We start from the raw sequence: 15,919 nt of genomic DNA on the forward strand, positions 1-15,919 counted from the left end.
TAGATTAACGGTTCTAGAACGGGAAGGTAGGAACCAATGTAAGCCTGCTGTAGTACCCGGACTAACCACGAGGGTGCACAGGTCACATAACTGCCAGGCGGACGAGCCACAGGTAGAACTTTTTATTTGAAACCACTTCTGAGGCTGGATTTCTAAAATAAAAACGTGGAACAAATAATACGTGTGTTTTGATGTGATTAGAATAAAACATTAATTTCTGTGTCTTTTTACGAGTAAAACCAGAAATAGTCACACTCTACAAAAAATGTTTTCCTATTACAGCTTAGTTAAGATATATTAGATTAGTAGCCGAATATCAGAATGGGGGAATTGTTGCTTTAAATTCAGAAGTTTACAGAATATTTGGCTTATGGTACTCAAATTCGCCAGCTGATAACCGGAAGTTCACAAAAGCTGGATCTTGCGAACTTGTATGAACTCCTGCTGGTTAGCAGATGGGTCTAACCCTGTAGACCCATCGGTAAAACTTCTGTAATATCGAAACGACTGTTTACAGCTGAAATGTTCACACGTTGAGAAAAAAAACGAAACAAAAGACGCGCCAGTCGCGCCAGCAGGAGTTCAGAGCTTCGCAAGACTGAGTTTTTATTTTGGTACTCAACTTCCGGTTATCGACAAGCGAAATTGAATACTAGCTTGAAATATTTCGCAATTAGTTTACAGGGTTTAGTTTAGTTTACTTTAAATCCTGTAGACTAATTGGGTTTAGTTTATACAATTAGTTTACAGCTAAATATTCAGTTAAGCTAAATTTCTACTTTGAAACTGTGACGTTTATAAATTGAAATGTCACTGAAAAATGAAGCACCTTTTTTTGTTATAAATAACCCAAATAATTACTGTCAATTTTGATTATGTAACGTTACAAACGGCGCCTCATTAAATGTTGGTGATCCTGAAGCTTCACACCTCATAGTTATTCCTTTATGATCAGATTCCTTTAAATAAGTCATAAAACTTCATATTAAAATACTTTATTCATAAATAAACATCTCATATTTGCACAGTTTGGACAGAGGGAGCTCTGCCGGTCAGTCTGGGATCTTGATCCGGATGGACGGCAGCCTGATGGCGGCGGCCCTCACCTCGGCTGTGATGTCCACGCCCAGCGGAGCTCTGCAGCAGAACCAGCAGAACGGGTCAGAACCTGCAGCTCATGTCAGTCTGAGGGTTTGATCCGCTAACACCAGGAACCGGGTCAGTACGGTAGAATGTACTGGTTATTTTATGATCCAAAAATCTACAGTAAACAGTCTTTTCTTTAAAATATGAATGAGAGGAAGTGAAGCCCTGAGCAGAACGTGAACTGGTTCTGACCCGTTAGGAACTGACCTGGGCTCGTAGCTGACCTCCACCTCCGGCGCCAAGATCCCGATTCCTTCCCTCAGACGCTCCACTCCGTTCCTGCGGGGAGGAAACCAAACGCCTCAGGTGAACCGGACCCGTTTCCAACCGCAGCCGGGTCACCAGAACTCACCAGGCGACCATCGCTCCGTTGTCGGTACAGAACCGAGACGGAGGGCAGAGCAGCTGCAACCCAGTTGCCTCGGCGACGACCGCCAGAGCTTTACGGATGTACTGGTTGCTGGCAACGCCTCCAGACAACACCTGGAAAAAACTCTGTGTCAAATCTAAAAGTATGGATATACTGGGTTGCTATGGAAACACTGCAACTTTCTTTTTTAATTTTTAAATAACCGATACTGATTCTGAAGTTACAGTTTTCTTCCCCAGCAGATAAAATATTTGCCTGCAGAGAATTTCAAGACTCTTCATCCTCACACCACTTCCTGTCGTCTTCTTCGTCGATTCTGCCAGCAGCAACATTCTGTTGTTGAACATATGACTTGTGTGATGTGAAAAATGTTTCTATGGTAGTTTTGTGAATTTTGGTACAGATGAAAAAACATCTCATCTTAGAGCAAAAACTCTGTTGAAAAATGAGTTTTTCTGAAATAATCTTGTTTCAATTAAGCTAATTTATTTTCTTTATTCCGATCTGCATAATTTTACTGTGAATGGAACGCAGATATTGACAAAGTGGCAAATGGCTGCTGGACTGAGCCGGTTCTAGTTCTGGTTCTGCTGGAGGTTTCTTCCTGTCAAACGGAAGTTTCTCTCTCTGCCGTTGCCCCCTGCTGGTCAGGAGGAGTGATTGCTGCGTGTCAACGACTCAATGCTCAGCTGGTTTCCTCAGAAACTTTTTAAACTGATGAACTCGATGCTCTGGTTGGCAGCTAACTGAACTGAATGTGATGAAATAAAAACAAACGGATTGGATTGGATCGGACCCAGTGGATGGTTTCTCACCAGCGTCGGGTTTTGTGACGGCAGCAGACGGTTGGTTCTGCAGAACAGGACGGCCCGGTGCGTCCTCTTCGCCAGGTGTGAGGCCACAGTGTGCTGGGTGGCGGCAGCGATGTCGCTCACACACGACAGCACCGTTCCTTCCTCTACGCCTGGAAATGGATCGCTGTGGTCAGGAAGGCTAAAGCTGCACAGGAAGTCCAGAACCGTCCTACCTTCCTCGGCTTCCTGCTTCTGGATCAGCAAGGTGACCTGGTTCCGCAGCCCGGCGAAGGAGAAGCAGCAGTCGGGCGTTTGTCCCATCGGCGTCCTGAAGCGGAACCTCTTCCTGTCGCCGTCCTGCGCCAGCAGCTCGATGGCCTGGCCGCCGCTCAGCGCGGCGCAGCGCGGCAGTTTCCTCAGGGACAGACGGCGCGCCACCTGTAGGGTCAAACAGCTGACGTCGGTTCAGAACCACAACAGAACCACGACACCTAATCTGACCAGTGCATGTTAATGAACGTACAGTGTTGTTGGATTTAGATAAATGCTCATTTCCATCCATAAATCCCATAAAACACGAAATACAAACAGTCATACAGATACGAAACTCAGAAATTTTGAGATTAATTTCTGAAATTTTCTAGAAAAAAAAACTTTTCAAAACTCAGAAATATCCAGTTTTTTGTTTTTTTGTAAGAAAAATTCTGATAATCTCAACATTTCTGATTGTGTCTATCAAATTTTTTTTATCACTCTGAGCTCTGAAATTTCCTTTTTTCCCCCAGAAATTTTCTGAAATTATTTTTTGGAGGTGACTGATTCCCATCTAAAGTGGATCTGATACGCCGTCGTACTTTTGAAATCAAGTAATCAGCAGAGTAATTTACTTTCCCAGGTAACTGCCATCTGCACCTTGTCCAGCGTGTCTCCTGGAGCTTCGTCCAGCGTTCGGCCCAGCAGCAGGAAGTCGTCGACGCCCCGCGCCACGGCCAGCAGGGCGTGGCCTCCGGACACCAGTAGCACCAGGAAGGGGAAGTGCAGCGGCTGCAGCATCCTGACGGTCAGGGCGTGGGCCTCCATGTGGTGGACAGGGATGAACGGCTTGTTGTGGTGTCTCACGAAGCGCTGGCTGAAGCTCAGGCCCACGGCCAGACTCAGAGCCAGGCCGGGCTTCACGGTGGCAGCCACAGCAGCCAGCTGGGCCGGCGCCACGGCGCTCCGGTCCAGAGCCTCCTGCACCACGCGCTCGATGTTTCCTCTGTGCAGAGCCTGAGCTACGGTCGGGATGATGCCGCCTGTCCTGCAGCAACCAAACACATGGTCCACTGTCTCTGCTCAGATTTGCACTTTGACTAGGCCACTGCAGCACATGGATTCTATTCTTTTCCAATAATTTTTGTTGTAGATTTAATCAGTTTATTTCTAAAGCACCCATTAACAACAAATATCATTTTGAGTCACTTTACACCCAAAACAATCATTTCGATTAAATCTATTGATCCTCTCAATTAAAGCATTAAGTTACATTTATTATTCATATTATTTTAAAAAGTTTCTATCTCAGCCAATCAGACCAGAGCGTCAGACCAGGTGGAGCTTCTGGAGAGAAAAAATAACAGAAAACTAAAAGTTTGAGATAACAGCAAATAGTGCAAACTAAAGAAAAACTAAGTATGAATATATAAACATGATATATGTAGTTGAATAGTCAAACAACGTGAATAAACACAGAAACAGTCTCGAATGATGATTTGACCAAAATGTGGTCTGGGGGCCATTTGCGACACGGGGACTGAATTTTTTGCGGACTCCAATATAAATTTTGAGACTTTTTACTTTTATTAACCAGGCAAAAATATAAAGTAACAAATTAAAATCTTCTAGTGGAAACTGCTATGTAGAACACAAAGTATTTGTCTTTTAATAACCAAAATATCAAAAACATTCTGAAATATGCTTTTATTAATTTAACCCTAGTAAATACAGCAAAAGTTTATTATTATTATTTTTAAACAAAGAGCGACTCAAATCCTGAAAATAAACTTAATCCTTAAGAATTTACAGACTTCTTCTAATAAAAATGCTTCCAAATAATTTACACATTATTTTCCTACAAAGAGAAAATGTGCCTGCATTATTTGTCTAATTAAAATATTGCACAGTTAGTTTTTTTATTGACCAGGTTAATTTAAAAAATACTTTGGGGTTTCATTTTTTTTTAGTATTATTTTTTGGCCCACCTCTGCCTTAGAATGAGTTATGAGAGGCAGAGAAATGGAGAATGAAGGACTTCAGGAGGTGTGGAGATGACCTTTGACCCTCTCCAGTTTGAGGGACAGCTGCCTCTGAGGTCATCGCTGATGCCTTTTCGCTTTGACAAACACAACCTGTGAGCTGCAGGTCAGCAGACTGACACATATGCAAAACTTTTACTGTTTGCTAGGACCAGATTGTTTTACACAATAAGAATTTAAATATAAACGAACTGAACACTGAAACAGAACCTCTGATATCTGACCCTCACCTCAGATGAACCTCCTTCTGGGAATGCAGGGATTCTCCCAGTATGGCTCCAGATTCGTCCATCACAGCAGCTCCAGTCTCATCGCAGCTCGTCTCGATGCCTAAAACCAGCCTGGAACGGAATGCCTTGCTTCCTGCCGTCTGTTTGCACCACAGCAGCCTCAGCAGGATTCTAACCTTCGACTGGATCATGGTTGGAAACGCCATGTTCCCTCTGTGAGCTGGAAAAGTTTAGAATCCTACCGCTTCACCATTAAACTATTAAAACAACGCGAGAAAATACGGAGTAGCCCTGTCGGAAATGTATCCACCAGCGTTTCCCACCGGACACTTTATGTGGTTACACACAGATGGAGAGCACCAGTTTGGCTCTTTGGATATAAACTGTATTTTTTTTATCGAGTACTGTGCAGGTTAGTCCAACTTTTCTCTTTATTCGTGTTTTTAAATGTATAAATATTAATCTAACGTGGATGTAGATGTTATATTAATACTATTACCTGTTAAAAACGTGTAAAAACGATCCGTTTCCGTTTGGGAAATATGTGTTACATTTTTAAAAGTCGTCTGGTCTTTAAAATATTTTTTCTGAGGATTTATGAGCATATAGGAATTATATTTACTGAACTTGAATTTAAACACTTTACAGTCAAATCAGTGAAATGTAAAAACAACTCACTCTGCGTAAGGATCAGTGACGTATGACGTAAAAGTTTCCAAAAGCCTGATTAAAAAAAAAAAAAATCTCAAGAAAGTGGCCAGTGTGCGTGTTAACTAGCTACAAATTTCCGTATTTTTATTGCATTTTGTAGAGGTCATAGGAAGGGTCAAAGGTTAAACTTCATATAACAGACCTTCTGATATGTTGGTTCCAACTCTGTAATTCACAACATAACAATCTTAAATACTTCTGAAGAAGGAAACTGGACTTCTTCTCTCGTCTCCTGAAGACTAATGTCTCATCTAAATGGTTTCTTCAGTCCTGAACAGAATTAACATTATTAGGAGTTGAGGCCAGAACAGTCACATCAGCAGAGCCGCTAAGGTCACCGCCGCCTTCTTTCCACTGAGCTACATGGCACCGATTGGTGCAGTTTGGTACCCATCAGTCTCATTGAGCCATCTTAGAAACCGACCTATACCACACCATTCCTGCTTTCCCTTCAGAGGTTCACCAAAAGTTTTTAAAAAAGGTCATTGACCTCCTGACTACCAGGACAAAAAATATTGTCCAATCACCTTTTTTTTTTTAAATCCCACATTCTTTGTAAGGTAATAAAAGGTTTTGATGCACTTACTTTGTCTCTTCTCATAAAATGTGTTATTACTGATGAACGCAATTTTTATGTATTAGAAAAAGATACGAACAAAAGTCCCACCCCTTCACATGTGGCATCATTGAAAAGCCCTAAATGTCCTCTTCAGATACCAAAAGGAATTAATTCAGTAGAATGCAGGGGGTGGGAGATATTCAAGTTTAGAAATGTCCTCTACAGAGGACAACAATGAACTACTGGTAGTCAGGAGGATATAGCCACTGATAGGGTCATTGAGGTCAATATTAGGGTCATTAAAGTTATTGAACAGGGCATGAAGGTCAGTACTGTGGTATTTAGTACATGTGGACCCCTCTGTCCAGCTCAGTGTATGGGTTGTTGTTGTTCCTTGACGATCCATCATGTCCATAATGATGTCATCAATTGTTTTGGTCACTTGTTGAGAGAAATTGAAATGAAAATGAGACGAAAAGAGAGATTTGTTTGAAGACAACAACCTGCACATGTTGGATTATGAAGACATGATTTGGTTTGAGTGAGGATTGAATGAAGGCTTCCATGTTTAACCTGAAAATCTAACATATTAAAACCCAACACTTTGGCCGACTCGTCTCTAATGGCGGTTTTCATTACCAGTCAGTTCATTACTTTCATATTTTGGTCTCACTCGTTCTGAACGTGTTTTAATTAGGATTTCATGTGAACTTCTCTTAAGGAGACATGGAGCGGCCATCTTGTGTTGTGGGAGATTTGAAGCAGTTTGTTGTCAATGAAGCTCCACAAACTGCGTTTTACATCCCAGATTTCATATCAGAGGAAGAGGAGTCCTTCCTCCTGCAGCAGGTGTACAAGTCCCCCAAAACCAAATGGACCCAGCTGTCCAGCCGCCGGCTCCAGAACTGGGGCGGCCTGCCGCACCCCAAAGGCATGCTGACCGAGACGCTTCCTGACTGGCTCCAGAGCTGCTGTGAGAAAGTCTCGTCTCTCGGAGTGTTCGGTGGGAAAACGGCCAACCACGTGTTGGTGAACGAGTACAAGCCGGGCGAAGGCATCATGGCCCACGAGGACGGCCCGCTGTACCACCCCACGGTCAGCACCATCAACCTGGGCTCACACACCCTTCTGGACTTCTACCGGCCCGTCTGCAGCCAGGAAGGGCCGCAGACCCAGCAGAGCCGCTACCTGCTGTCCCTCCTCCTGAGGCCGCGCAGCCTGCTGGTCCTGCAGGACGACATGTACTGTCAGCTGCTGCACGGCATCCAGAACCGGGACCGGGACCCGCTGACGGACAGGGTGGCCAACCTGTCTGCTGCCGGGGCGCGGCCCGGGGAGACGCTGAGCAGGGGAACCAGGGTGTCGCTCACCATCAGACACGTTCCCAAAGTGATCAGAACCAGGATGGTTCTGGGAAGGAAATGACCCGACCAGATCAGAACCAAACCAGAACCACAGCTGGAAGAGTCTCATGATGAATGCTGTAGTCTGAATTATTATTACCATTACTGCAGGAACAACATTCCTATGTGATTTTTAAAAAAATGATCTATTCAAATATTAATAAAACTCAATGATGGGCATCGCTAACTGAAAAGTTTGTTCCTCTAAGCCTAAAGTGCTAATCATAAACATCAGTGACGCTGATACAATAATCTCACGATACGATACACGATATTCTGCTCATGATACGATATATATTGCGATGTTCAGCAATACAATTCAATACACTTTTGCAATTTTCTGAAAGATTTTAGAGGGACAGAGTGATTTTGGTGACATTTTGTGACCGTTATAGAGTTGAATTAATTTAACTGAAAACCAACTACACAATACCTGGCTCTGGTTGGACATGGACACAGACTTAAAGTCGACAGCTGGACAAAATGAATCAAAGAAGTGGTGAGAAAACATGTTTCTTTTAATTGAAACAGTACAAACTGAAGCTTACATGCATTTGTAAAGTAAATAAAGTGCCCCAAGTACCTGCTCTGAATAGTTTGATACCTTTTAACCCTGACACTTAACATCTGAAGGAATCGCTCTAAGCCTGATGACCTAATCACTCTCCCGGCGAAGCAAGCAGTGAGTGAGACAGGTGACAGTTGGATGTTACGATACTTGCAGATGAATATTGATTTTTTTCTAGGAAAGAAAATATCGATATCGCAAAATCGATATTATTACACAGCCCTAATACCAACATGGTATTTAGCAGAAACTAACACTAATCTGTTCTACCAATATAGTATATAGCAAAGGCTCATGCTAAGACGCTATTTATTCCAACATGGTGTTTAATGGAAACTAATGCTAAAGTGCAATGCTCAGTTTTATAGTAGTTGAGCATCGCTAACTCTGGTGCTGATTTTGGCCAATTAAATTTGGTCAGAAAGCACACAGACAGCGATGCATTCAGGGTACAAGAAAAATATAATTTCTTGCACTTTGTGCTTCAAAATTTGTGCAGAAAATTAAGTTAGGGGAAGCTAAATGCACTAAATGTTTTCAAAGTTAGCAATAAAGCTAATGTACTAACTAAAAAAAATTAACTCAGTAGAAGCGTACCAACATGGATAATCATGGTGATAAATTTCTGGTGACAAATTATTTGTATCATCTGAAAATATGTCAACATCTTAAATGTTGACATTTAAGATGTCAACATTTGAACAGCTTTCATTTATGAAAGCTGTTCATAAATGGAACAGCTTTAAAAACTCATTTATTTTGCTGGACCTTTTTTCTTTTTGTAATAACCAAAATAAATAATTTTCTAAACTCTACACATTGAGAGATTTATTGTAACTGGATTATGTTGAGTTCGATCAGATAAAATGTTTCTTATCCATGAAGAAGGTGGAGGCTGAAGGTTCAGGGTTGAAGACCCTCCCAACGACCTGGTTGCTGGTTAACGTGCTTCCTTTCATTGAATGTAAAACATAAAAATCCAAGCAATGACCTGAGAATCATTATGTATTTTTGTTTCTGCTGTCAAAGTGAGCTGTGCCTGACTGAGCGGGACAAGATGTCTATAAAATCTTCAGTAAAATGAATTTTACTACAGAATTAGTTTCCGGTGAGAGTTGGACTCCGCCAAGGCTGCCCTTTGTCACCGATTCTGTTCAGTACTTTCATGGACAGAATCTCTGACCAGCCAAGGCGTTGAGGGGATCCGTATGGGTGGCCTTAGGATCACATCTCTGCTTTTTGCGGATGATGTGGTCCTGTTGGCTTCATCAGGTCGTGATCTGCAGCTCTCGCTGGAGCGGTTTGCAGCCGAGTGTGAAGCGGCCGGGATGAGGCTCAGTGCCTCCAAATCCGAGGCCATGGTCTTGAGCTGGAAAAGGGCAGACTGCCTTCTCCGGGTCAGGGGGGTTGTCCTGCCCCAAGTGGAGGAGTTTAAGTATCTGGGGATCTTGTTCCCGAATGAGGGAAGAAGGGAGCGGGAGATCGACAGGCGGATTGGGGCAGCGTCTGCCGTGAAGCGGGCGCTGTACCGGTCCGTCGTGGTGAAGAGAGAGCTCAGTCAAAAAGCGAGGCTCTCGATTTACCGGTCGATCTACATTCCCACCCTCATCTATGGTCATGAGCTTTGGGTCATGACTGAAAGAACGAGGTCCCGGATACAAGCGGCCGAAACGGGTTTCCTCCGCAGGTGGCTGGGCTCTCCCTTAGAGAGAGGAGCTCGGTCATCCGGGAGGGACTCAGAGTAGAGCCGCTGCTCCTCCACGTCGAGAGGAGCCAGTTGAGGCTCGGGCATCTGGTCAGGATGCCTCCTGGACGCCTCCCTGGTGAGGAGTTCACATCTCACCAGGAGGAGGGGAAGACCCAGGACATGCTGGAGGGACTGAGTTTCTCGGCTGGCCTGGGAACGCCTTGGGATTCCTGGAGGAGCTGGAAGAAGTGGCTGGGGAAAGGGAAGTTTGGGCCTCCCTTCTGAGGCTGCTGCCCCCACGACCCGACCCCAGATAAGAGGAAGAAAATGGATGGATGAATTCAAATAATGTATTTATGAAACAACCAGAAGAAAGCATACAAAGGATTTGACAATGCAAAAGGGAAGCTATGTTAGCAAAGCTAGCTAGCAAACAATAGCAATCAGTCTCTAATAAATGTCTTATACCAGCCCTCACACAAAGAATTTTCAGTAAATATTAGCTATACACATTAAGTAAGTTACAAACTACCTGGAGTACCTGGAAGTACCAGATGTTCAGATCTTACCTACCCTCCTTCTAGGTAAGGAGGGTTGAAACCTGACCACCACTAAGCAACTGAAGCGTCTAAACTGGGCTGAGAAACACCCAAAGACAGAGTCTTAGGTTTTACAGATGAAATGAGAGAGGCTCTTGATGGACCAGGTCCCGTTGGCGTGATCAGAAGTTCATCAGCATGTTGGATAAATGATGGTTTAACTGCTGATCATCATGTTCTCTCTGGGTCCTGGCAGGGCAACAATGGAGCCTGAGACGAAGCGGTGGAAAGGGTCAAAGTGCGATGACGATTCCTGGGTGGCCTTCCCTGTCCTGTCAGACGAACAGTCAGCAGACGTGGAGCTGGTGGAGGCGTTCGCCGCGCCCATCGTCAACAGGAAGGCGACGTCTCGGCTCGTCAGGGAGCTGAACGGCGTCTACCCGCTGACTGGCCTGCAGCACGTGAAGCGGGTCCGGGCCTGCCGGGCCGAGGACAGTCCCCACCCTCTGGAGGTCCTGCTGTGCCTGCTGAGCGACGTGCCGAATCCGGCGGACGCCAGCATTCCGTCTCTGCTGCCCGCAGGCAGCTGGGAGGGGCTGGGCGAGCCGTTTGTGGTGAAGGTCCCAGCGCGACCCCCGCTGACCCGGCCGCAGTTTGAGCTGGCGAGCTGCCGCTGGCCCACGACCTTCCATGAAGACAAGCAGGTGACGGTGGCGCTGCGAGGGGAACTGTTCGGCCCCCAACAGAGAGCCCTGATGCACACCTTCATGGCGTCCGCCGTGGCCGCCGCCAGAGCTGCGGCGCAGCTGGGGATGGAGGCGGTGGGGGCGGCGGTGGTCGACCCCGAGACGCAGCGGATCGTCACCGTCGGCCACGACCGGCGAGGCGAGCACCCGCTGCAGCACGCCGTCATGGTCTGCATCGACCTGGTGGCGCGGAGCCAGGGAGGCGGCTGCTACCGCCACGACAGGTACGCCGCCTGCCGCTTCGCCCCTACAGACCCACAACCAGAGGGGGGCGCTGTGCCGTACATCTGCAGCGGGTACGACCTATACGTCACCAGGGAGCCCTGCGTCATGTGCGCCATGGCGCTGGTGCACTCGCGCATCGGCCGGGTTTTCTACGGCGCCGCCGCTGCTGACGGAGCTCTAGGGACAAGATTCAAGATCCACACGCAGAAAGACCTGAACCACCGCTTCCAGGTGTACAGGGGAGTCCTGAAGAGGCAGTGTGAGGATCTGTCCAGCAGGGGGCGCAAAACACCTGAACCACCGCTTCTTGGTTAGCATACTGGGGACGCAGTGTCAGAACCTGACCACCAGGGGGCGTGTATGACTTGACAACAGAATGCGGACGTTTCAATGCTTCTGAAGAAACTTCAGAAGAAGGGATTTTATTTTCTACAAGATGTTTCTTATTTTGAATAAAGTTTTAATCTTGTGATCCTGTTTAGGTCCAGTCTGGACGCCATTTTGATTTCAGAATATTTAGGCATCATATAAAAAGCTACAGGAGTCAAGTTTAAAGACCAAACACAAATATGGCCAAAAGTAAGTGCACCCTTTAACATTGGTTGTATGGTCATTTCAATTTTATGAAGTTCTAAAACATCTTAAATATAACTTTAGAAAAACAAGAGTACACAAATATTCACTGAAAAAAAAAGTACACAAGAGTCTTAAGCAAGAGAGAGAGGTCTGAAAACTGTGGCTCCACTCCAACTACCCAACTCACTCTCCAGCCACACCCTAAAGTCCTTAACTCCAATTACATATGCAAATTTACAAGAAGAATTTAGTATAGTCCAATATAACAAATTAGTATGCAAGAGAGATTTAACTAGTAATCATTTGTATCCTAATAAACAAATCATAAGAAATTTAAACAATTTATCCTAAAGGTCTGAATGAACTAAAACTGAATTTAGGCTTCTACAAAAACCTTAAAACGGTGTTGATGATCACAAACTGAGGCGAGGAGCTGAGGGCACAAACATTTTATTAAAGATTAGGAGCAGGAAAAAAATCACATCCAGCTCTGGAGGAACCGATCAGAACTGGCGGCCCGGGTCTCCAGACAGCAGCTGGGTGAACGTAGCGTTTCCCACACAGTAAACCTGCCTCAGTAAATGGATAACCAATCATACCTTTACACAGGACACGGGTCCACAAACACTGTAAAACAAGACGAGCCGCTCCGGTCCGATTAGGGGAGCCATGCAGATGGAGAGCGGTTCTGCTACTTAATGAAATGAAACCAAGACAGTACCGACAATCGGAGGGCGACAGCCTCCAAAGATAAACAAAACGAAATACTTCAGGGCATCTGAGTGGCTTCAGCACTCAACACGCATCACTGTGTGATCGACGGGGCAGAGAAAAGCAAATTAAAGTCAACCTAGAACCCGACCGCGGCCTGGGCCAGCCCAGGTCCATGCAGGCCCGAATACACAATTAAATACATAAGTTACTGATGCACATCATGTCCGATGATCTGGTTCCTGTTAGTGCTAACCCAACACACTGACTGGATGATTTAGTACACGAACCGGCAGTACACACACAGGGAGGCGGAGCTTCTCCTGTTATTAATACTTGTTTATGCCTAAAATCCGGACGCCGTGCAGCTGGGGCAGCTTGGGGATCAGGACGCTCAGCAGGGACGCTGTGTTGATGACAAAGTGCGTCGTGTCATACTTTGTGTAGAAACTGGCCAGGAAATATCTGGAAAAGATGAGACAAAAATATGAGCGCCATTACACCTGCTACAGCTGCTGCTAGCATCACATTAGCAGCTAGCTAGCTGGTAGCCGCTGCATCTGTACTCACAGGATGATGGGGGAAATGGTGAAGAACTTTCTGGAGGAGGTGAACTGCACGCCGTAGTCCAGCTGCTCCCAGTGGGTCAGAAGCCGGGCTTTTCCTTGGTCAGGCGTCTCGAAGGGCGTTCCTTTCACCGCATGCATGAACACGTACATGCCCTGCACAGCAACACAAACCATGAGGAGGACTGGATGAGGAAGCATTTTCCTGCTGAAAATTTCACATCATTTTTGTATCAAAGTTGAACTGAATTAAAAACAACAACAAAAAAACATTTTTAATTCAGGAGCAAAAACAGCTAAACCAGCATGAAAATTATATTCTCCTTCAGGATCCATAAAGCAGTAAGGCAACCCCAGATCATCACACTGCCACCACCAACTAACTCAGTGTTCACATGCCCGCTGTTTTTCTAGATTTTCTTTTTTCATTCAACACCCCTGCTATTTATACAGCAGACTCACTGATTGTGAATAGTATGTTGCTTTTTTGGGTCTGAATTATTAATCTGATGAATTGGCTATTGCAGTAATCATCTAATTTAGTCATTGATTAATTAACTGGAGTATAGAGACTCTAAAAAAAATCATTTCGGAAAGAACAACACAGTCAGAGAAGGAATGAAGCAAAACTACAAAAATTGTAAACAATTTGCATCAAAGATTAAAATCTTGTTTTCAGCGGCGCTCACCAGGTTGTGTATGACGTTGGTGAGCGTCCAGACCACCGGGACGCTGAAGAAGGGGATGCTGAGCAGCACGATGTGCAGAACGCCAACCCCCAGGGCGTAGGTCAGCCAGATGCCTCGGCTGTTCATCACGCGGGTGTTTGGGTTCACCTCACTGTGTGCCACACCCACGTTCATCCTGACAGAAACAAACTCCTTCAGGAACCATCCAGTCTCCTCTAAATGCCTGAAACGGCCACTAATAACTCTGGAAACAATCACTCAGTGAGTTGATTGCATTTCAGAGGTTTTAAATGAGGCATGTCAGTTCTGGTCATTTTGTAGAAATAAAATGATGGTTCTTTAAAATGATAGGAATGTAAAGAATATGTTAAGCTGCAGTGTAAAAGCAACATAAAATATTTAAAGCTGAGGACGAAGGAACGAGTCGCACACGAACACATCTGACAGTTACAACAGGAAGTGATGATTTGTTTACAAGTGCAGAAGGAAGGAAGAGGAGACAAGTCAGTCTGGGAAAACACCGAGCAGCAAATAAAAGGGAAAATAAAAAAACAATGCAGAGAAAACAGACATGTTGGAAAATCATCTGATGTTTGTTTTCCTAAATGAACATTAGAACAAACTTTCAGTTTTATTTGTTGTATTTTTTATTTACTCCGACATCATGCAGCTAAGAGTTAGCATGTTTTAGTTTTATCTGGTGATTTTTATTATATTTAGTTTTGCACTTCAGCTTAGTTGATCCAAATGGAATAAAGTTTTCCAGGTTCTGGACTTTTGGGAAAACTTTCATTTTAAATTTTTCCTTCTTCTTCTCTTTTATTCCCCTTCTAAGCTACATTTGTTCTGTAGTATTTACTTCCATTCAAAATGCTATTTGATTAGCATTTTAAATCTTGTCTTATAGCCTTCCAGAAGTTTAAAGGATTATCTTCTCTAAATCTACCAACTTGGATAGAAAAACTATAATAATAATAATTAACCCAGTGAGCTGCTACAGCTGTACTTTACTCTTCATCTGTGCAGAAAGAAAAGCTAAAAACATGTTGTGTAATGTAGCTGAACTTTGAACTCTGACACACTTTCAGCTGCCAGTACGGATTAAAGACAAAAAACAAAACAGTTGAAGCTTCATATTTAAATTATTCTGATTTTAAAAGAACAATTGCCTACAAATTGTACCATCATAACTTTGGGTTGTAATATTTGTTTCTGCATAAGAAGACCTTAACTAGTTATTCGCCACTGCAGTGAGTTTCATTAGCCGCTACTGATCTGCGAGCATGTCAATCAGCAAAGCTTTTCCTACGTTTCTGAACAGAAAATAATTTGAATTAAATTGTATAAACAAGCTCATGATTCTGGATACGTCTGTTTGTTGGACAGATTCGTGGCTGTATATCACTGCACCGCCGTTTAAAATACAAAATTTAAACCTAAGCAATTTCGAGCTTATTAAATACCATATTCATCCCATGTCGGGTTATATAACCTGTCTTAATATTTTTTTTCCTCTGTCCCTTAGACCTTTCATTTCTTTTGTTTTCACTACATAGCCAGGCCCATTATTCACCATTGTTTCCAAAACAAGTTGGTTTCGACATAAATAGGGAAATTAGTATCTGCAAAATGTAACAAACATAAAGATTGATCTGTCAACTTACATGTAGCAGCGAGCAGTAGATGTTTTCGTTATTTAAAAAATCACTATGGCGAGAATTGGTGTATCCTCCTTGTTGTTATGGCTAGACTGCACCGACCGGAAGTAGGTGTCGCGGTGAAACGAGTCCAAATATAAACCACTTCGGTTCGGTCCGCCCATAGCAATTACACAACAAACATCAGCGTGGTTTTATTTAAATAGAATTTATTTAAACCAGTCGTCTGAAAAAGATCTAATTCATTATATATTTTTAAAGATCGAGAAGATATTTTTGAATAGTAAAGCTAAAGTTTAGCCTTCAGGTTGAATTTAGGGTAGAATAGTCTCCTAAATTCTATTTGAACCCGCCCTCTCATTGACGCTCACCAATCAGCAGACAGCATTGGGGGCGGGAACCAGGTTGTTTCTCTTGTAGCTCGTGCCTGTTGTGGGAGATTATATA

At 44.0% G+C, this 15,919-nt stretch overlaps 4 protein-coding genes across 5 annotated transcripts; 2 read left to right on the top strand and 2 right to left on the bottom strand.

Annotated features, from left to right (window-relative positions):
* Positions 1-979: 979 nt before the first annotated feature.
* Positions 980-5,134, bottom strand: osgepl1 (O-sialoglycoprotein endopeptidase-like 1). 2 transcript variants are annotated; one of them, XM_007543932.2, is made up of 7 exons: positions 4,835-5,134; positions 3,223-3,610; positions 2,544-2,748; positions 2,332-2,480; positions 1,499-1,629; positions 1,354-1,425; positions 980-1,137 (listed from the first exon to the last, which is right to left on the bottom strand). In XM_007543932.2, exons 1-7 carry the CDS (start codon positions 5,038-5,040, stop codon positions 1,053-1,055), a joined length of 1,236 nt encoding a protein of 411 aa, XP_007543994.1. In that variant the 5' UTR covers positions 5,041-5,134; the 3' UTR covers positions 980-1,052. The 2 variants fall into 2 exon arrangements, with proteins under 2 accessions (XP_007543994.1, XP_016522682.1); XM_016667196.1 differs by having other exon boundaries at positions 1,110-1,201.
* Positions 5,045-7,701, top strand: alkbh6 (alkB homolog 6). Its single transcript, XM_007543931.2, has 2 exons — positions 5,045-5,246; positions 6,826-7,701. Exons 1-2 carry the CDS (start codon positions 5,135-5,137, stop codon positions 7,527-7,529), a joined length of 816 nt encoding a protein of 271 aa, XP_007543993.1. The 5' UTR covers positions 5,045-5,134; the 3' UTR covers positions 7,530-7,701.
* adat3 (adenosine deaminase tRNA specific 3) lies at positions 5,177-12,558 on the top strand. Its single transcript, XM_016667197.1, has 2 exons — positions 5,177-5,246; positions 10,558-12,558. Exon 2 carries the CDS (start codon positions 10,565-10,567, stop codon positions 11,585-11,587), a length of 1,023 nt encoding a protein of 340 aa, XP_016522683.1. The 5' UTR covers positions 5,177-5,246; positions 10,558-10,564; the 3' UTR covers positions 11,588-12,558.
* Positions 12,284-15,597, bottom strand: ormdl1 (ORMDL sphingolipid biosynthesis regulator 1). The gene is made up of 4 exons (XM_007543937.2): positions 15,479-15,597; positions 13,815-13,989; positions 13,130-13,281; positions 12,284-13,024 (listed from the first exon to the last, which is right to left on the bottom strand). Coding segments are annotated over exons 1-4 (465 nt in total). The 5' UTR covers positions 15,481-15,597; the 3' UTR covers positions 12,284-12,888.
* Positions 15,598-15,919: the final 322 nt, after the last annotated feature.

This window comes from Poecilia formosa, unplaced genomic scaffold, assembly GCF_000485575.1.
Source record: "Poecilia formosa unplaced genomic scaffold, Poecilia_formosa-5.1.2 Scaffold945, whole genome shotgun sequence".
Classification (NCBI taxonomy): domain Eukaryota; kingdom Metazoa; phylum Chordata; class Actinopteri; order Cyprinodontiformes; family Poeciliidae; genus Poecilia; species Poecilia formosa.